The 25,475-nt window shown below is 49.7% G+C and overlaps 4 protein-coding genes across 12 annotated transcripts in view; all 4 read left to right on the top strand.

Annotated features, from left to right (window-relative positions):
• The first annotated feature begins 600 nt into the window (after positions 1-600).
• LOC122382568 (CDAN1-interacting nuclease 1-like) lies at positions 601-7,816 on the top strand. 8 transcript variants are annotated; one of them, XM_043368075.1, is made up of 7 exons: positions 601-618; positions 3,669-3,760; positions 4,017-4,227; positions 5,807-6,088; positions 6,344-6,477; positions 6,828-6,933; positions 7,234-7,816. In XM_043368075.1, the coding sequence occupies exons 3-7, from the start codon at positions 4,031-4,033 to the stop codon at positions 7,442-7,444; spliced, it is 930 nt and encodes a 309-aa protein (XP_043224010.1). In that variant the 5' UTR covers positions 601-618; positions 3,669-3,760; positions 4,017-4,030; the 3' UTR covers positions 7,445-7,816. The 8 variants fall into 8 exon arrangements, with proteins under 8 accessions (XP_043224010.1, XP_043224013.1, XP_043224008.1 ...); XM_043368073.1 differs by lacking the exon at positions 601-618 and adding an exon at positions 1,065-1,081 and having other exon boundaries at positions 3,601-3,760; XM_043368074.1 differs by lacking the exon at positions 601-618 and adding an exon at positions 1,140-1,158.
• Positions 7,817-8,500: 684 nt separating this feature from the next.
• LOC122382567 (exostosin-2-like) lies at positions 8,501-16,740 on the top strand. 2 transcript variants are annotated; one of them, XM_043368070.1, is made up of 11 exons: positions 8,501-8,666; positions 10,935-11,481; positions 11,836-12,033; positions 12,558-12,735; positions 13,095-13,290; positions 13,702-13,871; positions 14,137-14,320; positions 14,618-14,784; positions 15,083-15,226; positions 15,392-15,520; positions 15,827-16,740. In XM_043368070.1, the coding sequence occupies exons 2-11, from the start codon at positions 10,940-10,942 to the stop codon at positions 16,049-16,051; spliced, it is 2,133 nt and encodes a 710-aa protein (XP_043224005.1). In that variant the 5' UTR covers positions 8,501-8,666; positions 10,935-10,939; the 3' UTR covers positions 16,052-16,740. The 2 variants fall into 2 exon arrangements, with proteins under 2 accessions (XP_043224005.1, XP_043224007.1); XM_043368072.1 differs by having other exon boundaries at positions 8,514-8,780.
• On the top strand, positions 9,242-10,765 carry LOC122382570 (ubiquitin carboxyl-terminal hydrolase 2-like; the record flags this gene model as incomplete). Its single annotated transcript, XM_043368081.1, has 1 exon — positions 9,242-10,765. A coding segment is annotated over one exon (1,227 nt), but the record flags the coding sequence as incomplete, so codon positions are not given.
• Positions 16,741-23,942: 7,202 nt separating the features above from the next.
• Positions 23,943-25,475, top strand: part of LOC122382565 (zinc finger protein 287-like) — a 42,130-nt gene continuing 40,597 nt past the window's right edge. Inside the window, exon 1 of the mRNA XM_043368069.1 lies at positions 23,943-24,426. Within this exon, the coding sequence (XP_043224004.1) occupies positions 24,229-24,426 (198 nt within the window). The 5' untranslated portion in view covers positions 23,943-24,228. The remainder of the gene's footprint in view (positions 24,427-25,475) is intronic.

Raw genomic sequence — 25,475 nt, 5'->3', positions numbered from 1 at the left:
TAAGGGGTTTGAAAAATTCATTTTGCCATTTTACACAAATACTGATTGTTTAGTATGCGATTCATGATACAAAAATAACATACAGTGTGATTTCCTCAAAACAGCTTTTACGTGATGGACAGTGGCTCTGTCTTTCTCTCATTCACAAGGCCAAAGGGACAATTTCTTAGTTTTGAGGTAACACTTTTTGGAAAGCTACCACATTTTTCTGCCTTTTTAAAGAAAAAACTCACCGTCATGGGCCTTTTTTCAACCGTAACGATACATTTGAAGTGAAAAGTGTACCCAAATGAATCAAAAAATTGATTCCATGCCCATATTTGGTCATGGCTCCTCCCACCAGAATCAAATTATTGATGCCTCCATATTTTGATTTCAAAAGTCTAGTTTGCCCAACTGATCGACAACAGTCAACAGAATGAACAGACAACCGCTGAAGTGGAAAATATGACAATTTAGAATAACATCCAACACCAACAGCTGAGTGTAAAAAAATAAACAAAATATTCCACGGATCCATTTACCGAAAAATACCGAAATAGCAAAACCAACCCACCTACACACGCCACGACACAGCGCCAAGGCTATATAAACCCACAGCGCGCTCGCTGACGTTCGGTGCGATGTTATTTACCGAAAATACCCGTATTGGTAAAAACATATTCAAAGAGCAGCCGAGTAAGCGATTGTAATGAAAATCAGCCAATTGGCTACGTGCGCGTGAAAAAAACAACGAATCATTTGCGAATCATGGAACCAGTTCTTCAAGGACTCACTAATTGCATACATGAAATGAACAAGAAATTGTTTGCTTCAGAATCTTTTACGAATAATGCGCATCGGTTACATTTACCAACCGGAAGGATATTATTTTTTGAATGACGTTTTAATAATCTTTTTTAGCTATTTTGTTCACGTGTTGTCCTGTTTCAAATAACTAGTTCCAGGGAAAACAACGAAAAGCTGATTGAACTACTGCGGCATCACAATGTCGTGAAGAATAGAAATGTCCTGATAATGGGAGATTTTAATTTTCCGAATATATATTGGGAGGACGGGGTGGTGGATGGCCCTGAGGATTGTGAGGCTGCTCGATTCTTCGATGCCACTCAAAACGCTTTCCTCTACCAACATGTCAATACGGATACCCGATACAGGGAAGGACACACCCCGTCAAGATTAGATTTGGTATTTGCTAGCAGAGAGTACTTGGTTAATGAGCTGGAGCCCTTTCAACCACTAGGAAAAAGTGACCACATTGTGTTGAAGTGGAAGTGCGAGTACAAACAGACAATAGACCACACACATATGAAAGAAAAGGTGGACACCCCATTCAACTACAGGAGGGGCAGGTACAACAAAATGAAAGAAGAATTGCTGAAAATAAACTGGGACTGCTTAGAAGGCATGGCTGTGCAAGAAGCATGGGACTTCATTTTGGAAAAGTTGCAAACAGCTATCCAAAAGTTTGTACCCAAATATAGACAGAAACGAAAATGCAACAAATCACTCTGGTGGAGCAATGAATTGAAGCGTGAAGTGAAAAAGAAACATGAAACCTGGAAAGAGTACTCCAGAACAAAAGGTGAAGAGCAGCATAAAGCATATGTGAAACAACGAAACCGCACAACACGCATGATAAGAAGCGCAAGAAGAAGGTATGAAGCCACGCTATTGGGAAAAATAAAAATTGAACCGAAGACATTGTTCAGATACATAAGGTCTCAGACCAAGGTAAAAGCAATGGTGGGACCACTGGACAAGGGCGCAGGACAATTGACAAAAACGGATGAAGAAACAGCAACGACACTTAACTCATTTTTTCAAACAGTATTTGTGGAAGAGGATCCCAATTTAGAGGTTCCCACCATCCCAGTGGACATAGACACTACGATTCTGACTAATATGATGGTATCCAGACAGGAAGTATTGGAAGAGCTGAGGAGGATGGATGGGGACAAGGCTTCTGGGCCTGATGGGATCCCTTCAATAGTGCTGAAGTCCTGTGCTGAGGCCCTGGCCCAGCCTCTTTCCTCACTGTTTAATAAGTCACTGGAAGCAGGCATGATACCAAAAGTATGGAAGGAAGCCACAGTGATTCCAATATTTAAAGGTGGAAGTAAGAAGAAACCAGGAAACTATAGACCCGTCAGTCTAACAAGCCAAGTATGTAAACTACTAGAGAGATTGATCAGAAGGAATATTACAGAGCACATGGAATCCAACCACATCATATCTGATCACCAACATGGATTTGTCAGAAAAAGGTCCTGTCAATCAAACTTAATGGAGACATTTGAAGACTGGACAAGTTTGATTGATGAAGGAAACGGTGTTGATGTGATCTACTTAGATTATCGCAAGGCCTTTGACACAGTACCGCATGAGAGACTGAAGGCAAAACTACATGGATATGGAATCAGGGGAAACATACTAAAGTGGATCTCTGAGTTCTTGAGAAACAGAACACAACGGGTGTCAGTAAACGGGAAGCTGTCGGACAGCATCAATGTCAGCAGTGGAGTGCCACAGGGATCGGTTTTAGGCCCAGTATTGTTTATACTGTTCGTCAATGAACTGCCAAGCCTTGTCCGCAGCACAATGAAACTATATGCTGATGACACAAAGCTGTATCGACTGGTGTCAAGCAAGAAAGATGCAGAAGTGCTCCAATCTGACCTGGACACACTGGCCTGCTGGTCCGAGAAGTGGCTCTTACAGTTCAATGCGATGAAATGTAAAGTAATGCATTTTGGCACCAGAAATCCCAGAGAAAGGTATCATCTGAAACAACCAAATGGAGATGCATTGGAGCTTATTGAAACAGATGTGGAGAAAGACCTGGGAGTTTGGGTGTCTAGCTCGCTGAAGCCTACCTACCACTGCCTGAAGGCCAGTAACAAAGCCATGTCAGCACTGAAACTTCTTAAAATGACCTTTGACACCCTGACTACAACAAACTTCAAAACCTTGTACACTATATATATACGTCCTCACCTAGAACACTGTATTCAGGCAGTCGGTCCGCATATGGTACAAGACTTCAGGGCATTGGAGAAGGTACAGCGAAGAGCTACCAAGCTAGTACAGGGACTGAAGAACTTGACCTACAAGGAGAGACTGAGAAGACTGGATTTGCCAAGTGTCGAAGATAGAGTGAGGCGAGGAGACTTTATAGAGACATTCAAGCTGCTTTCAGGACACATCAATGTAAACCCAATGCAATTCTTCACCATGAACAATGACTGCCAAACAAGAGGCCACAGCAAGAAGCTGAAAGTCAAAAGATCGAAAACTGTTACAAGAGCAAAGTTCTTCTCAAATCGTATAATCCATGACTGGAACAAACTACCAGAAGATGTTGTACTGGCAAACAGCACTAACACTTTCAAGAACCGGCTTGACCAATTCATGGCGCAAACGGCTATACCCTAGATCCAATCAGTCCAGTATATCTACCTTATACCTGACGTGGGCACCGAATAGACACCCAGTCTACATCAGCCCATCCGATTAAACCTAAACCTAAACCTAAACTATATCACAATTACATATATGATGTATAATTAAATAGTGTTTATGGAAATTGAATTAAATTAGAGCAATTTAAAACATTTTTTTTATCTATGACGTCATAACCCTATAAGTTTCACAATTCACATGCACAGGGTGCACAAGATTCGATACTCCGTAAATGGGCCTTGAATCATTTGCTTATTTTTTATGCATGTAGGCTTGGCGGGAGGTGCAAAAATTAAAGGTCAGTGCTGCAAATGTACGAATTATTTCTCCTTATTTTTTTGCTAAATTGTTTTTGTATATTGTTGTTGATCACTGCCGTGGGCGACCCTGTATCAGTATGTTTTAAGATAGGATTGTGTAAATTGGTGCGGTGTTGTGAAAATCTTTAATTTCATGAATAATTCGCCAGGTATGTTGCACGCATAGGTTGAGTTAGATATGAAGGCATTATACTCCCAGCTGTTGTCTTCAGATATGTCTGTCTGTACCAGCAGATCTGTGAGCAGGAATGGATCGTCAGGAGTACAACGCCATTGTGCGCTGGATCTCGCGGCTCAGCTTCCCAGTGAACAATGAAGAGCTTGTGTTCCGCAACGTGGACCGCAACACCTTGGGGAGCATTGCTTGCCATGAGTATGTCAGGCACACCAAGCGCACCATTTACCAGCACAACAAGCCACACATCATCGCCAAATATTATAAACAGTAAGTCTTAGGCATTAGAGCTGTGAAGAAGTCACATTTTTTTTGTTAACCCTATCCCTGGCGGGGGGCCTCAGGAGCCCCCCCCCCTGAGGTTTTTTGGTTATTTCTCCCAAACGCGTTGAGCTAGGAAGCTCAAATTTTCTGACTTTTCCTAAAAGGCTTCTACGCAACATGTCTGAAAATTTTGAGTTGATCTGACCTCAGGTCAGGTCACCAGAGGCGGTTTGGTGACCCTACCTCAGAAAAGTTTGCAATCACGCCAGAGCTAGAGTTTTTGACCGATCAATTTCTTCTCTTCAGGCTTTAGTTAGGGTACCAGTATGTGCAATTTGTATATCTCGGAATTTTGATATCGGTGACCTAAGGTCAGGTCAGTTTCGCGACCTCCCCATTATAAGTCATGAGATGATGTTTTTCGTACTCCAGCGTAGATGGGTAGCCATACGGCTTCCACGGTTGACAGTGATGACTACAGTCATCTTTTGCAAGCTCGTTAAAGATGGCGGGGGATTAAACAACACCTAACCATTATAAGTCAATGGGGGAAAAATCAACTCCCTGTTTTTACCACTAAAACGGGTCGGAATGGCCCCATATACCATACATGACTTCATATACGATCAACCTTCACTACCTTGAGGTCTGTTTTGCTGTTGGGCAGCTGTGAGGTCATGTGACGTCATCAAAGGTCACCAAAGGTTTTTGGCCAATAACTCCGTACAGGAACAAGATACAGACGCGTGGATGGTCTCATTGTGTTCAGCTCGTCAAGACGCATCGAATGATATACATGATGACCTCGAGGTCACGTGACCTGAGGTCAACCTTTGACCTTGACCTTTCGAGGTCATATATATCATTCGATGCGGATTGACGAGAGGATCACGATGATGCCCTTAGTTTGTTCCTATCTTGACTAATTCGAAAGTTATTCGAGAAAAACTCTCCATATCTAGCGCCGCCATTTTGACTTTTTCGACCCCTGTGACGTCATCTTTGACCTGACCTGAAAATGACCTTAATAAAAATTGTAGATCTTGACCGTGCGTATCCGATGCCGTTTACCGTTTGTCGCTGCGATGTGTAGTTTTTGAGATCTGAAGGGGGGGGGCCGAATCGGCCCCCCCCCCCCGCCAGTTTCTTGTCCCGGCGGAGCCCGCCAGGAATAGGGTTAAGAGTTTTGTGCATCCTTTTTTGTTGTTTGTCTTTATTTTCTGAACAATCTTTTAAAGGTACTGAACTAATATATTTCTGCACATTTTTGCGTAACCGAATTCAGTAGTTTATCTTCATGTTTCCTGTTATATAGTTTTAATATCTATAGGCAAGACTTCCATTCAAGAGTGCTCACACTGTGAATGAATTAAGCCCATTTCAGCTGTGGAGGCTGAACAGTGGCCTGTCTCAGACCAACACCATCTTATTTTTTTTTTTTTACCTTTTAATGGACAGGCATCCCCAATCCATGACCAAAGTTACAGAGGTTATCTTGGCGCCGAGTCAAAATGAAAGATAATAGTAAAGTGGGTAAAATGTGATGTCATGAAATGAAAGTTTGAATTAGCATCCCACCGGCCAGGTTCATGGACAGCCTGTCCGCCGGCGAGCCGGCGGGCGTGCTGCTGCGGATGGCCAGCCGGCTGCAGGTGGCGCCCGCGCTGCTCGCCAAGTTCGTCCTCAACTGCTACGCCAACGACACGGACGGCGAGTACCGAGAGCTGGCCGACCGCGGCAAGCGGCAGCGCCTGGCGCAGCTGGTGCGCGAGCCGGACGGCCTGCGCGACCCGCGCGTCTCGGCCGAGGTGCGGCTCTGCGTGCTCAGTGACAACGGCTACGGACCCATGGCCGAGATGATCAAACTGTGAGTGAGGGGTTGGGGAAATTGATTTGTACTCTCGGCACCGGGGCCAGTGAACCTACTTAATTAAAGACGGTAACGGTACTTGCGGAAGAGATGTCAAGTATAAAATGAAGTCAGTGCTTCACATTTCCCAATGCTCACTTCTGGTAATGTAATCGGTTATTTACCGCTTTTTACCGTGAGGTCGCCGCTTCGTCCGTTCAAAGTCCGCCCGGTCGCGGTACGTGACGCCGCCCTTCCGCCCTCTGTACGCAGCACGGTGGGTCTCGAGTACGAGCTGCGTCTGAAGAAGCAGCTCACTCTGATGGGGGTGCCGTTCCTGGACGAGGAGGATCTGCGGCGGCGCGGCCAGGACAAGACGCCCGACGTGCTGCTTGACGTCCCCATCGGTGAGCTAAGAGGTGGTAGAGAGGAGAAACTGTGTGGAAAGGCAACTGGAGAGTGGAGGGGATGTCAGCTTGGCCAGCTGCTCCAACTAAGGTGCACAAAGTGGATAATTGTAAGATGCGTAAAATGTAAATCAGTCAGAGGTAAGGTTTTGCGTATATTACCGTCACACAAACGACCTTTTAGAAATCAAAGCTATTTCTTAGCAAATAAGAGTGTTGGTGTCAAATGTATATGTGACAATTTGAGTATCTAATTTATCGGTACTCGGGAACTACAACCAAGACAATAAGCTTTGTAACGATGCATATTCGTTGAATATTGCCCGTCTAACCCGTACTGCACGTTACAGCGGTGTCCGGCTGTGTGGTGAACTGGATAGAGAGCAAGGCGTCGTTCGGAGATGACGAGACCCACGAGGGGTACATGCGCGACCAGTACGAGAAGTACTGGAACAGGTGAGTTATAGTTCCTTTGACGACACGTCTGCCGAGTGGCGAGTCACTACCGAAGGCGCTACCGGACGGTGACTACCGTAGTACTAGTGACTGCCGTTTGGTGGGACACAGCGACTACAATGCAGAGCATATCTGCATGCGTTGCAGTGTGAACCCTGTTCTGACAAGTTGTGAATTTGTCAACGCATGGTCGATATTGGAGATGGCAACTGTTAGATCCAACCCTTTAATGTCACATTTCGTTCGGTGTTGCGAATTTCTCCGAGCGCCGCTGACAGACCCGCTCGCGATCCGCCGCAGGTTCGGGCCGGGCATGGTGATCTACTGGTTCGGCTTCATCGAGGACCTGCTGCCGGCGGCGTCGGCGCGGCACGTGCTGCTGCAGGACCACCTGCCCGAGGAGCTGGTCGAGTTCATGGAGCCAGAGCTGGGCGTCACGCCCGTGGACGCGGCCGGAGCCGACTCGGACCTCCAGATGGGGCCTCTGTTCGACTCGGACGATAGCGACTAGTGAAAGTGGGAGAAACTGTGGAAATGTGCCCTCGACCGGGACGCGAGAGCGATGTGAAAGGTGCGTGTGGCTTACCTTAGGGGGAGCGATGAGATGCGATGGGAAATACTTGTCGGCGAGGAGACGCTTGGGTGCCTCACAGTTGCCTCCGGGCCGTCTTTCGGGAGCTGAGCTATCGCGGGCCGATATTCCGAACTCCAAGGCGCCAGAATAAGAAGTGCGGCAAAATGAGCTCATTGTTCACATACATCTTCATCGTTGTTGATTTGTGTCCGTGTTTTGCGCATTGCTATAAGTTATGCCAAATGTCATCTCATGATCATCGAGCCTGTATATGTAGCGTATCTTTTGCAAATGAAGAAGTGTCCATGATTTGTGTGCTTTCTGCCTGTTGTGACGACCTGCGCCCGCAGTGGCTGTATGCAACGGTCAACGATGTCAATGCCAGTGGATTCGGATGAAAATGGTAAACAACCGTCTAGTTCATGTCTAGCTCGATGCCGATGAACGTCAAACTTCCAATGAAGTGATCTGCTTTAGTCCGCGATGAGGCCATTTCACTCTTCAGTGAGATCGAGCCAAGCCAAGCTAAGCCTAGCGGGCACCTTTCGCACCCCAATCGTTCTCACTGAGCTCGGAGACAAAAGACGCTCACAAAAAAAACTGCGTAGAATGAGATCAAGGTAGACGTTCAGTGTTATGACAAAGGCCATTTTGACTGCACTTAGCACAGAAAACCAACATGTTCGTCAACCTAGCAGCAGATTCGCGATCATCAAGCCCAAAGCCCTGAAATTGAAAAGCATCGTTGGATCGAGCAGAGTACCCGGAGCAGAGAGCTGCTGGATGCGCAGAAATTCCATTTGGACGATACTACTAAAAGAATACACATTTGACGCGACAGCGACAAAGGGGTTCTCTTGTTTTTGTTCGATTACACATGTCTCGAGTGCACATCGGCGCTAGTTGCGTAGCAACCAATTCCAACAATCGCAGATAACAGCGCGTTGCTTAGCAAATTGTAAGGTTCTGCGGATGGAAATAGAAGCACTGAACAGACTGAAATGTATTGGGGCAAAGAAATAGGGCTTCTGTGTTGTGGGTTGTGTGTGGAAACTGGAAATGTTTTATTTATTCTCTATTTCTCACCTATCTGACTCGTCGTCATCAGTAGTTTAGGACGATTTTTACCATTTGTCCTATAAGAAGGAGACTTCTAACGGTAAGGGGGCTGCTGTATGAGCAGCATTGGCATGGAGGTATAATTGCCAGTCTGCAAAACGTGGCAGCCAGCATAATTGATGGCCAAGCTGCTGATCAGGGGCATTTTAGCCAGGTAGGTAGGTAATGAATCGATTTTACTAATAATTTAGGAGTAATAAATGCTATGACAATCAATATCTCAGAGTGAATGACCTTTTCAATATTCGAGAAAAAGGTCATTCATTCTGAGATATTATAACAATATGTTCCTTGCGAGAGCACTCAACAAGTCAACACCATATCTATAAAGACAATAATTTCACTTAAAACACAATTTTTTGGACATGTCACTTTAATACACCCAACTGAATTGGTTGTTTCGCTTCCACATTTTTTAGAACTGATAATGGAGTGAGAGTTTACAGTTTACACTTTACATAGCTTAGCTTTCTGAATTGTGGTCATGTGCACCATGGCTTGGAAGATACCTTACTTATCATAGTCTCATATATGCCTTTGTGAAAAATTTTAATACTTAATGGTATGACAGAAGATTTATGATTATCAGCCCTAGCTGGTACTACCTACTGAAAATCAGAGCATTATTTTGGTAAGGAGCTTCTATTGCTTACCACTGCCAATGCTTCCTGTTATCTTGAATTCATCTGCACCCCTGCTATAGAACTAATAACTAGCACCGCTCACCGCTCACTGCCCGGCAACCCCAGCGAAGACGGCGGCGGGACTGGCAGTCAATCTGACGGCAGACCGCTCGGTCTCACCGGTCTCAGGAACACGGGCAACACCTGCTTCCTGAACACAGTCGTCCAGTGCCTGAGCAACACACGCGCTCTCCACGATTACATCCTGCGCGATGGACGCTCCTCAGATGCCAGCATGCCTGCCGCCGCTACGAAAGGGTCCCTCATGAACACATTCTGCGCTCTGATACGCGACATGTGGACATCCTCGGACGAAACGGAGCGGGTGCTCACCACCGCACCACTCAAGTCGATGATCCAACGGCTCGCGCCGCGCTTCATGGGCTCCCAGCAGCAGGACGCGCAGGAATTCCTCAGATATCTGCTGGAGGGACTTCACGAGGACGTGAACCGGGTGACGAGCCGGCCAAAGCCGATCACGACCGACATCGACGACTCAATGAGCGCCAGTCAAAAGTCAATGGAGGCCTGGAAACGTTTCTTGCGCCTGGAAAACTCCAAGTTTGTTGACCTGTTCGTGGGCCAGCTCAAGGCTACCCTGCGGTGCACGGTATGTGGCCACGAATCGGTTACCTTCGACCCGTTCTGGGATCTGAGTCTGCCAATCCCGTCACGAAGTGGCCAGGTGCACCTACAGGCCTGTTTTGACCTGTTCACCAAAGAGGAGGTGCTCGATGGCGACGAAAAACCGACCTGCTCAAAGTGCCAGAAGCACCAAAAGTGCACCAGGAGCCTCTCGATCCAGAAGTTCCCGCGCATCCTCGTGGTGCACCTGAAGCGGTTCTCTACTCAGGAGAGGTTCGGCGGAAAGCTGAACACCACTGTCGACTTTTCGATGAACGGTCTGGACCTGTCGCCCTACTCGGCCGGACAGACGCCCTGCCGGTACAGCCTATACGGCGTGGCGAACCACTCTGGCACGCTGCTCTCAGGACATTACACCGCTTACTGCCGACACCCGTACACGGCAGAGTGGTACGAGTACAACGACTCGCGGGTCCACGTGATGGATCAGAGAAACGTCAACAGTGGAAAGGCATACGTGCTGTTCTTTGAGCTGGCCGGCTCGAAACACCGCTCCGGCTCGACCCACGTCTAGTCATCCAGTCACGGGAGAGGAGCCTGCGATCGTCACCCGCTCGGGCCCTGTGTAGTCGCACCGGCCGGCGCACATTCTGCACGGACAACTCTAGCCAGCGGCCTATCGTGATTTGTGATATTGGGTGTAAGGTGTTGTTAAAAACCAGAACGGTCTTTTTTTATCGTGAACTGTAAACTGTCTCGGACTGCCCGGCTGAGGACTGCTGCCAATCACCGGGCGGTTCGGAGTCCGACGACCGCAGCTGCTGTCCGTTGTTCGGGCTGCACCGTGCAACGTCTAAAAACGTCTGCAACGTCTGCCGTTCACTGTTCACTTCGCACTGTGCACAGTCCATTGTCACCAATAACTAGCATAAGACACAAAGTCTCTATGAATGCATCAGAATGTTTGAACTTTGAGTATCAACCCTAAAGCCATAGAATTCCTTCTGCCACTCCCTGACCTCCTCTGCCCTCTCCCTCAGCCGTGATGGCGTCGTCGCGCGGCCTGCCCACCTGGCAGCGGTCGTGCGCCGGCGGCCGCCGCCAGCGCTGGCCGGCGCGGCACTACTTTGCGCTGGCAGCGCTGACGCTGATCGCGCTGGCGGTGCTGGAGCTGGCGCTGCTGGTGCGGGGGCTGCTGCAGCCGGCCGCGCCGGCCGCCCTGCAGCTGACCGCAGACACCCTGAGCGCGGCCCCCCTGGTGCGTCTCACCGCCTCCGACCCGCCGCCGGCGGCCGGCCAGGCCAACTGCTCCCACTTCACCTGTCTGAACGTGTACCGCTGCGGCGGGCCGCACCGGCGCCGCGTGGCCGTGTACGTGTACCCGTACGCCCGGTACGCCGGGGAGACCCGCCACAGCGAGCTGGCGCCCCTCTCCCGCGAGTACTACGACATGCTGCGCGCGGTGCGGGAGAGCGAGTTCTTCACAGAGGACCCGGAGGAGGCGTGCCTGCTGCTGCCGGCCGTCGACACGCTCTCCAACAGGATCAGTGAGGAGCTGACGGTCAGAGCGCTGGCCTCGCTGCCGCAGTGAGTCTGAACCGGGAGACACGCCCGACCAGCGAGGGGTACGCAACTCCGAGCTCTGTCTCCGGTTTTTCTCGTAACATAACAGTTTCAAAGAGCTAGCAAGCATTGTTATTGTTAGTCGTTAGTCTAAATCAGCCAGTCGATAAATGTATCGTCGAATTCTGTTGAGGCATCCAGTGTCTAAAGTGTCACTATTTGGGCCTTTGAGTCTAATTTCCGACAATTACTTTGGTGGCCTCACACCAATCATACCAACCAACTTCTCACAGTTGACCACCGATATTTTGAAACTACCCTAGCACCTAACACCCTAACCTCAACGTCTCACCCAGCGTGTTTCACTCTCCCCCGCAGCTGGAATGACGGCGAGAATCACCTGGTATTTAGCGTATGGCCGGCCTCTGGCCAGGAGAGGCTGGGACGGGCTCTGCTGGCCGGCGCCGGGCTCTCCAGTCTGGTCCACCGACACAAGTATGACGTATCGCTACCGACACCCAGCGAGCGAGAGGATGAGCCGGACGACGCGCGCACACCGGCTCCGGAGAGACCGCGGTCAGTCGGGGAGGGGAGGGGAGCGCGGGTGGAAGAGAGGGAAGGCACGGGGGAGGGGGGGCAAAGCCGCAAATTAATTGTGCCTGGGAATGTTTGTAACTTTCTTACTTCTGGCTTGGAATCATGCTTCAATTATTTCTGAATCTGATACACTGCAATTTTTACAATTTGCTAGCCCACGCTTGGTTATCATTTTACCTGTTAATTTTTCGTCCGTCCCGTTGGTGCATGTTGTTGTCACTGATGTGCGAGTACCGCCGCTCGCTGTGTATGACCCTGGTACAACCTTCCCCCAGGCGGTACCTACTGGTATCAGCCCAGCCGGATTTGCACCCCGGAGTACCGCTGCTTGCTGTGCCTGACTCTAGTACCTCCTCCCCCAGCCGGTAGCTGCTGGTATCAGCCCAGACGGGCCTGCACCCCAAGTACTGCCGCTCGCGGCACCTGACCCCCCCCCCCCAGCCGGACCTGCACCCCGAGTATCGCCGCTCGCCGTGTATGACCCTGGTACACTCCTCCCCCAGCCGGTACCTGCTGGTATCAGCCCAGCCAGATCTGCACGCCGAGTACCGTCGATCGCTGCGCTCCCTGGCCGCAGCGGACGTCTCCGGGCGAACCCTGGTACTGGAGAGGTGTGCGGAGGAGACGGACCAACTGTGTGACGGAGAGGGACGGCAGCACCAATACTGGGAGACGATGCAGGTATGATTTATGAACGACTACTGCGAGATACCCCAGTACGGGGTGGGGCGACTACTGGGAAATACTTACTGCGGGTACGGGACGGGAAAGTACGGCTACTGGGAGACGATGCAGGTATGAACGACTACTGGATATACTTAAGCTAAAAGACAGGGCAGTATGAGTTGGAATGGTAAGGGATCTGCAGTTTCTTTTGGTTATGTGCGGCGAAACCAAGGTATGTACAGATGGAATGATTCATCGGACGTTTTATAAGCATCCATTCCTTTCCTCTCAGTGTGTCATTTAATGTGGTGTTGCGGTATACGTCGATAATTTTGACAACTCACATCTCTCTTCTCTATCCCCCTCTCTCCCAGTCCGCAGAGTTCTGTATCCTGCTCCGCCGCGCGCAGCTGGGCCCGCCGGAGCTGTTGGACGCGCTGCGGGTCGGCTGTGTGCCCGTGGTGGCGGCCGATCTGTACGTACTCCCCTTCTCCGAGGTCATAGACTGGACCCGGGTCGGGCTGCACGTCTACGAACAGGACCTGACCGAGCTGGCCGGCATTATCAAAGGTGAGACCACCGAAGGATCGGGAAATGGGGAACCGAGCGCGAGCGGAATTTGTTAGGGGAAACTTACTACTTCTGAAGAATAGAAGGAATTGATCTTAAAAAAGATCAATTCCTTCTATAAAAAGCACGAGTGTAAGATTTACATTCATACTTGTTCGTTTTCGCTTGTTTCGTCACTGAGACATTGTCAAAATGGACAGACGCAGGGGGGGGGGACGAATGTTGACAATTTAAAAGTCTTTCGTACATCAAGAACTTTGTCGACATCCCTAACTCTCCTGGCATCAGACGATTGCTTTTTGTTGCCACTTGATCCTTCCCTATTTGGCTGCATGCATGCCTCTGCAAATCTGACGATGACACTCTCACATTGGCTCTTTGCTCCGCTTACTCGTCCCGTCTCTCCCGCAGAGATCTCACCGCAGCGGCGTGCGGAGATGCGCGCCCAGGCCCGCTGGGTGTACGAACAGTACTTCAGCTCCTTCGGACAGATGGCGCTCACTACACTGCAGATCGTCAACGACCGGATCCTGGCGCACGCGGCGCGGTCCTACGAGCAGTGGAACGACCCGCCACACCTGGTGGGTTGGGCGGGTGGGATGATGGGACGGAGGGGCGCGGGTGGGTGGATGTCTTACGGGGGATGATGGGAGAGGGCGTAATGGGTCTGTGAGCTGAGAACTATGCTCGTGTAAAGCGAAAATAATAAAACAGTTTTTGGGCATGGCATCTTGTAGTGTAGATAATGCCACGTCGCCGAATTTTACAGTCGACTGCACTGCCGTGGCGTGTATCCTGTACCTGGTGTAGCGGGTCTGTTATAACAGTTTGTTTTTCCGCCGACAGGTGTCGCCAGGGTACCCGCTGACGGTTCCGTACACCTCGCCACGAATGCAGGGATTCACAGCGGTGATTTTAACGTATGACCGACTGGACAGCCTGTACCAGATCATAGAGAAGGTGGCGCTGGCGCCCTCTCTCACCAAGGTTCTGGTCGTGTGGAACAACCAGAAAAAGGAACCGCCGCCGGGTACGTGCCCAAAACAACTTTCCTATTTCTTTTAATTGAAAACCAGCAACGCATTCATTTCGTTAGATGGTGTGTCAGGATGGCGTCGATCTGTTGCATTTTCCATGGGCCAAAATCACCTTGTTTTGGTGAAGTGAATCTTCGTACTTATCAAATGCTGCACTTGCGTCAAAAAGCATAGCTGGTCATTCATGGTTGGCAAGTGGGAACACCAGCTATCTGGGACTCTGATTAATGATGGTTGATGAATCACATTTATTTGCACTTGCTGATTAAATTATGTTTCGGCTGTCACAGCGTCTCTATGGCCGACCATCACCAAGCCTCTGAAGGTGATCCGGACGGCGGCCAACCGGCTCAGTAACCGCTTCTACCCGTACGCCGAGATCGAGACCGAGTGCGTGCTGGCGCTGGACGACGACATCACTATGCTGACCGTGGACGAGCTCGAGTTCGGCTACCAGGTGAGCCGGCACCCCATGAGCTCTCTGGTCTCCTCCACTCATACTCCCTTGGATACCCTTGGGACACGAACACGTCCCCATTTGGGTAAAATGTGTTATTTCAAACAGAACTGCATCACTGAATGCCTATTGCGTTCTTCGAGCGATTTATTTCTAATGTTTGGTTTGCGACTTGCAGTAGTACCTATGCAGGGCAAATGTGATAACATTGTGCCCATGTATTCCTTTTCACCGTGCAAACAGTGGCTTTTTACGTGTTAGACCGCGCTTCACGCTCAGTTTTGTGCCTTTGTGGCAGGTGTGGCGCGAGTACCCGGACCGGATCGTGGGCTTTCCGTCCCGGAACCACGTGTGGAACAACGTCACCGGCCGTTGGGGGTACGACTCCGAGTGGACCAGCGAGCTCTCCATGGTGCTCACCGGCGCAGCGTTCTACCACAAGGTAGGGGAATCTACCATAAGGAAGGATATTCCACAAGGCTGGGTAAATATCTACCACAAAATACGGTATTCTATCGCTATGTAGGCAAAGTTGGATCACTTCGTTTATCATGCCCCTCCACTGCTGGTTCATTGGTAATAAAATTCAGTTGCGTTGTGTCCTCAGTACTGGAACTACCGGTACACGAGTTCGCTGCCGGTGGGTGTCAAAGACTGGGTGGACGACAACATGAACTGTGAGGACATCGCCATGAACTTCCTGGTGGCCAACATCACCGGAAAGGCGCCCATCAAGGTAACGATGATAGAACGGGGGTCGGGTATCTAAGGCATTAGGCGACTTTATCGGGGATTACCTTCAGGGACTGGCATTAGTTTACTGTTGATTGGGTGGAGCTGCAGTGGAACGTCGGCTGTACTGATCATCGAATTACAAAAGCAAAAGACGTTGAAAACTTTTTGTGCGTCTTTTCAACTTGTCTTCGCCTGTGATCAATAGTTATGTAGGTACCTAAGGATTTGTATACTATTCGTCTTTCTTTCCTCTTTTGCTCACACAGCCTGGCCTGATCAGCCGTCTGACCCCTTCCCCGTCGCGCAGGTGGCTGCCCGTAAGAAGTTCAAGTGCACCTCTGCCGACTGCAGCGGCGGCGACCTGTCGGCCAACCAGAGCCACTTCATCGAGCGCTCCGTCTGCATCCAGCAGTTTGTGTCCGCGTTCGGCGGAATGCCGCTCCGTTCCGCGCAGTTCCGCGCGGACCCCGTACTCTACAGGGATGACTTCCCGGCCAAACTCAAACGCTACAACGACGTGGGAAGTCTGTGAGCCGTGAGCGTGCTACAGGGAATGCTGGAGATTAGCGCATAGTCCGCAGCGAAGCCCGGAGAAGTAAGGCACTAGCGCGGCACCAGGCTGGGTTGAGAGTTGGATAGGTAGGGCTGTACTGTTATCACATGACCGTTTTATGAGATGTTACTTGTGTGTGTTAATAGTTCTGAAGTGGGTGTGACGATCTTTGAAAACGTGTGTGCTAAGTTAATTGAGTGATATTTTGACGACCGGCTTCCAGCGGAAAAAGCGTCTGCTTCTTTGCCCTGTATATACCCAGTAGGATCCCTGTGATCGCTGTGATCGTGGGAGCCTAGTGGCAGATCTCGACGACAGTTGCTGTTTGTATGGAATCACTGCAGTCCGGACGCAATTAAAACCACCTATGTGTGTGGGCTAAGCCAGATTCGCAATCGTGGTCGTGCTTTTGGATGGGCGTTGTATCAACGTATCTGATAACTGGAGATCGCGACTCAAAGGTTGGAGTTTGTAGAAGAGTTTTGCTAACAACTGACCTGTTGCGTGCGTCGACTAGAGTCAACATGAGCTTATGATTGTTTTATATCGCCTATTGATGTTTTATAATTGGTCGGCGTTTTATCAGCACCGTGCGCCATTCTCTGTTGATGTGGCGCCATAACCCTCTGTGATGTAAACTTGACATTGAAATATAATGAGTAATATTATATTCGTTTGTCACATAAGACAATACGGTGTTGAGAAACCGACCAACGTAAACGGCGACAAGGTAACAAAGAGATAGAAAAGAAAAAATGAAACGCGAGGATGCTTCACGTTCTCTAAACACTGATTTTAGCGCATATCGGACGGAGTGGAGACTCTGACTCCAGGACGACAGGCATTTGGTGAAATGGACACCACTCAACATAGAAAACGAACGTCATTCACGGCCAGTATCATGTCACGCTGCATGCTACATGCATAAATGGTCGTCACGGCATCGTAGTTGGTGCTGTCCTCTAGTCTCGGTTCCAGTCATAACATAACTAGCAAAGCTGTCCTCCAGGTGGCGGTAGCAGCACTGCAATATGCAATATATGGCAATATGCATGTCCACAAAGTCGAACCATGGTGGCGGCATCAACGAATGAGAGCGTCGCAAAAACTGATATACTATGCAAAGTTTCTAGCGTAAGGCAATGCCGAAAATCAAGAGCTCATGGAAGTGATTATAAAGTGCCGATGTTTCGATGCCGCTGTGTCTTGCTCCTTAAATGTTTCGAGCGAGTGTCGTTCGGCTCTGAAAAGACTTGATTAGAAGGACGTTGTTTGATTCCTCCAAAGCAGATAAAACAAGCTCGACGGTTTGATAGCTTACCTACTCTGTCCGCCCTCTCCACCCTCGGGACCTACACGTGGCTGGGTGGCGCGTCCCATTAGAACAATCCCGTCCAAATGGTACAAGCTCAGCCACTGCGGCGCAACAACGCCAAACGGTGGTCGACAACTCCCAATCTCGCATCCCATGGTCCTGAAACTGTTAGATTACTGACTACCTGAAATCGATTTAGCATGCATATTCCCATATTACTTCTATGAGAAACAGCATCGTAGTAAAAGTGAAAGCGCAGACGAGCATGCCGAGTCTCGAACCGGATTACTTGTATCGAACCAGCAGCATAGGGCTTCAGGGGACTTTCGGTGGATAACATGTAAATAACTTTTCTTGGTTGAGCTTTGCGGCTTAAAAGTTTTCCAGATAGGGCGTCGCATCCTTACGAGCATTTTGTCTCCAATAGTGTTACGACTGCATCCTCACTAATACGTTGCTGCCTTTGTAAATTCCCGGAGAAGTTTTTTGCCGGGAAAATTTTCGTGCGGCTCTTTTTATTAGTTTGTGCCTAAGTCAATAGTTTTAAGAAGCTAAATTGACAATTTAAACTTATCTGGATACGGCCTTCTGTGACCTGTCAGCCGAGTTACTGATGCTTACATGATGTTATTTATCCGACAATCGAGTTGGTGGCATAGAGGGCTAGGATACCTCATGTGTAATTCGGTTCCTAGGTGCATGAGTGTCACGTAACGTTCAAAAACTACGGGCAGGTTTTTCCATCAGTTTGTAGCGATGGGGTCATACGAATGGTTTTTGTGGCTTGTATTCTGGCTTATTTATTGTCGTGTTTAAGTGTCATCGGTTACAGTAATTGACGTAGAAAAACTGGCTGCTTTGCGTTTGTAATAATGAAACAAGCACGGCAAATGACTTTTCATTAGTGGCGGCGGCACTTAGTCCGATAAGACATGAGTCTAAAAAACTTGCACGATTTATCAAAAATTATTAGGCACTGTATTATTAAGGTTATTTCCAAACTTTAAAAATCAAACAAAGCAGTTTGGAAGTGCTGTAACGTTTGTCATCTCGTGCAAAGAAATCGGTGCTAACTTTAAAAAAGGTGCTCTTAAAAGTGATTGCCGAAGAGGCGGAAGAACCATGTTTCGCAACAGTATCGACTGAACATGACGTCACTCTGACATCATTTACGGCTGACCTACTATATGTATTTAGCTACGACATTCCGTCATAGGCACAAGTTGGGCACAAGGTGTCAAATTGGTGCAGCCGAAATTCCTGAAAGTCCGTGCTGATACGGTCAGAGTTTTAGAAGATATTGAAGAAAATGGGAGGAAGCTTCGCACAGCCGTCTCCCTCAGTTATGCGCGCGTTAGAGCTGATGGCAGAGGAAGGGGTCACTCGAAAAAATATCAAACGTATGGCGTTTTGGATGTAAACTATTATCAAGAGCGTTTCATACTAACGGGGTTAGTCGGGGTTGGCGTGGACTGCTACATTTCCGTGGACTGGAACTGCTTATTTTTATCATGATAAAAGTCTTTTCCTTTTTTCCCTCGATTGACAAATATCAGATTCTAGAAGAGACATGCTTTCATAAAATGGCACGTTATTTATGGTATAAAATGAGGGTATCTACAACGAAAATTGTTTTTTTTAATCATGTTTTACTGACGCTCAACTGACAATCGCAGGCACGTATCGCAAACAAAATTACGGTCATATATTGTCTTCACGATAACTCTTCACACCAGAGCTTAGTGTTTTGGGTGGATTCGCGAGCACGCTTCACGGCTCCGGGCTGTGTTTGGACACATTCAAACCGTGTTCCGGCCCACGCTTCCCGCGCTGCGGTCCCTCAGAGAGGCCTGCGTCCTCCGAGAGGCCATTAGTTGGAGCGTGCGCCGCTCCTGTCCCGGCGAGGACGCCTCTCAGCCGACAGCCAACCGGCCGGACCGGCGCGGCGCCGACATGGACCGGCCCCCGGCCGCCTCCAGTTGCCATGTTTGGTAATTTATCGGCCCTAAACTAAACAAAACGCCTCTCTATCGCGCCACCAGGCAAACATCCGCCATAAAACACAAAACTCACCTGGATTGCCGTCCAATAGGCCGACCGGCCGCGACTCGTTTTACGGTTGGCATTTAGCCGGCGCTGAGGGCGCGGCGCGGTGACTGGTGCGCCAGATTGGTACCGACCGCGCCGTGTGTCGCCGCGCGGACGGACAACACCGGCGCGCCGCAGCCCCGAGTGTCATCAAGTCGTTTGCGGTGGCCACGGGACGCGCCTGCACGTGCCTCGACCCGCGGCGGGACGCAGCCTGGCGGGGCGGCGGATTTGAGCCCAATAGAGACGTGACTGGGATTGGAGGGGCCGACAGGGGATCTAGGGTAACGTGCGAGGAAATGTGGGCTGGTATTGTTATTGTTTTGAACTTGTTTTTGCTGCTTTAATCAAAATAGAGGAAATGTTTTATGCAAAAAAAGCGTTTCAAGTGGAAGAGTATAAAGGGAAAAGAAAGTAGAGATGCTAATTTTATTGTTCTACCTATGAGTACTTGTTCAAACCATTGGGGTAAAATCACCACTTATTGAAGAAGTGTGCTCTAGTGGTGGTCTCGAAATAAGTAGCCCTTTCATCAATTAGGTCTATAGTTAACTAACGCATAGAGTGCGGCAATGCATATACCGTGCACAATATCACTTCACAAAGCGACGTCGAAACCTCATGGACATTGGACAATGGGTGGTGATACCCTGCTGTGAGGCCATGCAGTCTCGTCGTTTTATTACTTTTACGCATACTGTGCCGCAGAACATATCAATCATGCGGCACAGTATACCCATTCAGGCGCGATAAAACAAGGGTTCCCATAACGCACGGAGACTGCATTCTTACATAAGAGCGTAGCACCAATTCGAGCGGAGACTCCATTTACGCACAAAAAAGGAGCACCAGTGACCGTGACAGCGAGTGATGTGTTCTTGTGAGCAGCTGCGGTCTCCAGATCTCGCGGAAACACGGGCGGCGCGGCGGAACTGAGAGTTGCGGCGCCATTCTTTTGATATATCGTATTTGATGATATGCCAGTGTCTCACAGCGACAAGGGCGATGTCGTTGATAGTAACACAATGTTATCACATTGAAAAAGGTTCTGATCAGTGTTCCTCACAGTTGAAGTAGGTATTGGATACAGGGATGGATATTGGATACGGGTGCCATACTTCCCTGCAGTCCTTTACATCGCCCATAGATCGCGATAACGAGGGGCTCCCCTCTGCGATACCAGTATAACGCCTTATGGGGCGACTAACGGAGCGAGCGAGAGGGTGGGCCTTGCACGTGCGAAATTTCGAGAGGGTACCTCCAACTGACTTGTGCACGGCATCCTACTAACCGGTCTCTAGCGATGTGCCAAATTTGAGCACAATCGGCCCAGCCGTTCTCGAGATCTGTAAGCGGCACCCTGCACGTGCGCACGTGCAAAATGGGTCCCAACTGACTTGTGCACGGCACCCTACTAACTGGTCCCTAACCGTGTACCAAATTTGAGCGCCATCGGTCCAGCCGTTCTCGAGATCTGGAAACGACCCCTGCACGTGCGCACGTGCAGCAGCACCCCAACCTTAACACATGCAGATGAATTATCTGATGGAGACCTAACTGTGTACCGAGTTTCAATTCAATCGGCCCAGCCGTTGTGCCGTTATTGAGGTTGCAATTTTGGGGGTTCTTAAAAAATGTCCAACTTTACCACGCGCCACGTGCGGTGGTTGGCAAGAACGCATGGTGGCCATCACACCACAGAACTTTTACGTCCAAGTGACATTCAGTAAAGAAGACCGCTTGTCAATCGGATGTCCCGTTCCTAAGATATTAGCTTTTGAAGAGCGTCCCCACGGCCGGCCGGCCGGCCGGCCGGCCGCTCATACTCAGGATTTTCCCTTAATTCAGTATGAGACTCCGCTCGCTTCGCTCGCTCCGTAATAATTTAGCGGCACTTACCACCGCTCAATGAGCCGGGCAGAACACGCCATCCTCAGATGACGCGATAAGACTGCAGGACTCTGTGCAGCTCGTTTGGAAGTGTTTCAACCGCCATCGAGCTCGTGTCAGCGATATTTGTTTCGGAGTTTGGTTACTGGGGGCAAAAAGAAGATGGCTTTTGATATGGTTGCTGGACATCAGATGTTTCCTACAAATAGCATCCCCATGCTTTGTTAAAATGCGATTTTATATGCTTACACTGCAACTGCATTGATGAAGTAGTTCGGACAGGTCAAAATCGGGCGTGATTACTTAACCCATATCGGTACAGAACGCGATGAAGCAGCATAGAACTTCAAGACTCTTCTCTTTGATAATTTCTCGCATCAATGGCTTGCACCTTAGCATGTCGTCAATACAAAATGATGTGGTAGCTTACTTCAATGATGAAGTTATTCACAGCTAATTGCAGCAGTTATCAGCTAATCGGGAAATCGCAGCAATTTATTTGAATGGAGGTATGAATTGCCGCACAAGTCGCAATACAGTGAACAGAGCGTAGGTCGCGGAAATTCAATGGAAATGATAGGGGCTTCAGTCAGCCTCAGATACCTCAGCAACTTGTCCTTTTTGTACTGAATCCTGATCCTCTCCTCCTTTCCTTCAGATCCTTGTTCAAACTGCCGTGGACAAAATGGCGTCGTTCCTATACGGAAGTCCATGGCGTCTCTTATACCACGTTCTGTGACCTCGGCCGGGCCCGCGCCGTTGTTCATCCGTCGGTCGACGATCGCGTGTCGGTTACACGATATACGACCACCGGTCTGTATAGCGTGGATCTGGTATCGTGTATCCCACTTATCCCGTCCCCGACCGGTCCAACACCTGAGCGGGGTCGGACAATCACAGTCTCTCCGTCGAACGGTCCAACATCGGACCACGGAGTCGGACCAATCAGGGTCTCTCCGTCGAACGGTCCAACATCGGACCGGGGTCGGACCAATCACGGTCTCTCCACCGTCCGGTCCACCGAGCGGCGTGATCCTCAGCCGGCTCTACCTGGGTCTCCATCTGTCCTCCATCGGCTCTTCATCGGTCCCAGTCCGGTGGATCAGGCTCTACCTGTCTTGCCACCGGTTCTCCACCGGCGCTACACAGGTCCAGGGCTCGACTCGTCCCCGGAGTAGGGCCCGCAACCATCCCGCCGCCAGGCTGAACCACGTTTGAAACCCACCGTCATCCCACCGACCCGCACCCATCACCTCCCTTCACCCACCAACCCGGAGTCGACCCCACGTGTCAGCGGTGGACCCGACCCGACCCACCTCGGCCCAATCAACCAGCTATCACATCCTCCCGTATTGGTAAACGAACCAGGCCGCTGTCTCGATCTGCCTTCATCTGGCGTTTATAGTGCTCCTATCCCAGCTCTAAATCTGTCCACGGTGCCCACCCGGTACCAGGGCGGCTGTCCAGACCTCTCCCCGTGTCAGCCAGCCGGCCAGGCGGTCAGTATGCAAAGGAGGCTCGGCCCGTTCGCGGATGTAATGACTGCCCGCCTAATGATGCCGCGTAATCGCACGGTGGACGGAGGGATGGGAAGGTTTTGAAACGTTAACGAACCGGTCTGATCGGGTTGCTATTTGAGAAAGCCCATGGCTTACCGATTTCCCAGGAATGGTATCGCTTTGAATGAGATATTATGTGCTCTGCTTTGAATAATCGTATAGGTTTTCAGAAAAGATTCTAGCAATGTCCTTCATCAATAGGGAGGCTAAATCGCTAGGTGAGAGGCGCAGGTAAGCATTACGCCGTCCAATTCTTTTAAACGCTCTATTTTTACGAAACTATTAGTACGCTTTGAAATATTTATGCTGCGTCGATATCTACGTGGACGCATTCAGAAAGATGTTCACAAAATTGCCAATTTTAATATTGTGATCACTTTAAATCGCACGCCATGCTTACATCTTATTTTGAAACGTTATCGTAAGACTATATATTACACCTTTCATTCTGATCAGCAGTACGTATTCAAACAAGTTCTGCAGTGTTCCCAGATCGCGTGGATCCCTATTTTCCGTTCAATCTTATCAGCAGCTTCCTCTATTTATCTCCGAAGACGCGCTGCCTGACGACAGGTTCAAGGCTCCTGACTATTCAGGCAGGTATTAGCTCTCTATAACTCCAATCACCTCTCCAAGTGTGACTAATCGTCGCCAAGCCGATTATAGAATGAAACAAAGCTGATAAGATTAGCATGCCGGCACGCCACCGGCGACAGAGAGCCGCGATGGCGGTCCTCGGGCCGCGTCCTCGCGATCGCCGCTCGTTGTTGGCGCACAAAGCGCGGCGGACGAGAAGTGCCCGATCATGCCAGCACTTTGTCTCGGTGCGGTACAGCGCCGGCCGGCCGCCGACCGTCGCCGACCGGCGAGCGGCCCTCACTCGCAGTCCCGCCCTCCGCCGCCGCGCCGGCCGGCCGGCCGCCGAGCAGCGCGCTCATTGGTCGACCGCCCGCTCCCGGTCGGCTCCCATTGGCCGGCGGCTGGCGTGCCTTACACCTGATTAGCCACAGAGCACGGTGATTTATCAAAGACGGCCTTCCGGCGGCGGAGATGTCTCCGCGGGCAACAAGAGCACATCTTACTACCCACCAGCTCCACTCCTAGGCCCTTGTTGTCCGCCGGCGCCGAGATAGCGCGCTGCCCTGATTGCTCCCGTTTGCCCGTAAGCTATTGGCTCTCGGTGACTTCTGTATGCTACCCGCCTTGCCAGTGGTCACGCTCGCCGCGAGGAGGCTGCTGCGTCGCGCCGTCGCTCCGCACGGGACTCGCTGAAGGTTTTCGGAGCGCGCGCGGCGGTCACCGCGATGGAGACGTGTGTGCTGCTGCCCCAGGAGTTCTCCCTGGTGGTAACCGGTCCGTCGGACGGCGACTCCAAGGCGCTGGACTCTCAGGTGCAGGTCTGGAGTAACGCGCGGATACCGCAGGGGGTACGCGTGTACCCGTTCCAGGGGACGGTGAGACTGGACACGCTGGATGTACTCGGCTACCTCAGCCCGACTGATGTGAGTACCCGGGAGAGGGGAAAGATGGGGTGAACTGAGTTGTGGTTGTATGTTGGAGTTTTTGGAGCTTTATCTCATGTAGACTACCAAGCGCTCAATGGTTTGCGGTCAGGGGAGTGTTTGATGAGAAGACGTGGTGATTCTGTGGCCTGAAATAAGACATCAGAGGTGCTGTGATACTGACATATGATGTGTATGAAGTCTGAGTTGCTTGGGAGGACGGCTGGTTGCGGTCCCCTCGTGCAGCTATTCGCGTCTGTCAAAAATTCTGACCCCATGCACGTCTGTCTGGCTTGTAACAGAGTCTGTAAGTGTGATACAGATGTAATGGCAAAGCTGAGTAGTCTGAATATGTGCCACCCTTGTGATTTTATGGGTAGCAGTTCTATTGTGATTTATGAATATGCAGAGCATGTGACCAAGAGGATCGCTCGATTGTTGAGGCAGTGTCACTCACGCCAGCTCAAGATACACTGTTTTTTTTTTCAGAATCGTTCGAAAATTATGTACGTACCTATCACAACAAATAACATGCAGGGTGAAAATATCATAAAGGAAAGATGACTGCCCTGGATGTCACTCGTCCAAAGTTGAATATCTCACGATATGACGATACAATATAAAAATGCTGCTAAGTAATTATTTTAGTTGGTTACATGCAATGTATGAAAGTCCCATATTATGGATATGTACCTATCAAATCAATTTCTTCAAAAACTTGAGCAGCTGAAAGCTAGAACTGATTACATCTTAAGCAATGCGATCTCAGCGTTGTCTTAGCAATGTCTTCGCGTTCACCCAGTCTGTCGATTTTCAGAGGTCAATGGGCAGCTTGCTAAGGTACTGATTGAAATCCAACACCAATATTTGATAGGAAACTAAGCTCATCGATTTGTCATCGAACGTACGTCACTCTGAGCATAGGTCCACATCAAACACTGCGCGTCAATAGTATCTGATGAAGCTTGAAGCAGAAGTGAGACGTTAACAAATGAACTTTCCCTATACTGTATCAGATAATCAAGCCAATCTGTCGTTACAAAAGGTAA

The sequence above is a fragment of the Amphibalanus amphitrite genome, unplaced genomic scaffold (assembly GCF_019059575.1).
Source record: "Amphibalanus amphitrite isolate SeventyFive unplaced genomic scaffold, NRLGWU_Aamphi_draft 000142F_arrow, whole genome shotgun sequence".
In the NCBI taxonomy this organism is placed as follows: domain Eukaryota; kingdom Metazoa; phylum Arthropoda; class Thecostraca; order Balanomorpha; family Balanidae; genus Amphibalanus; species Amphibalanus amphitrite.
Note: the sequence above shows the minus strand (reverse complement) of the source record. Positions and strands in the feature narration are given on the sequence as shown.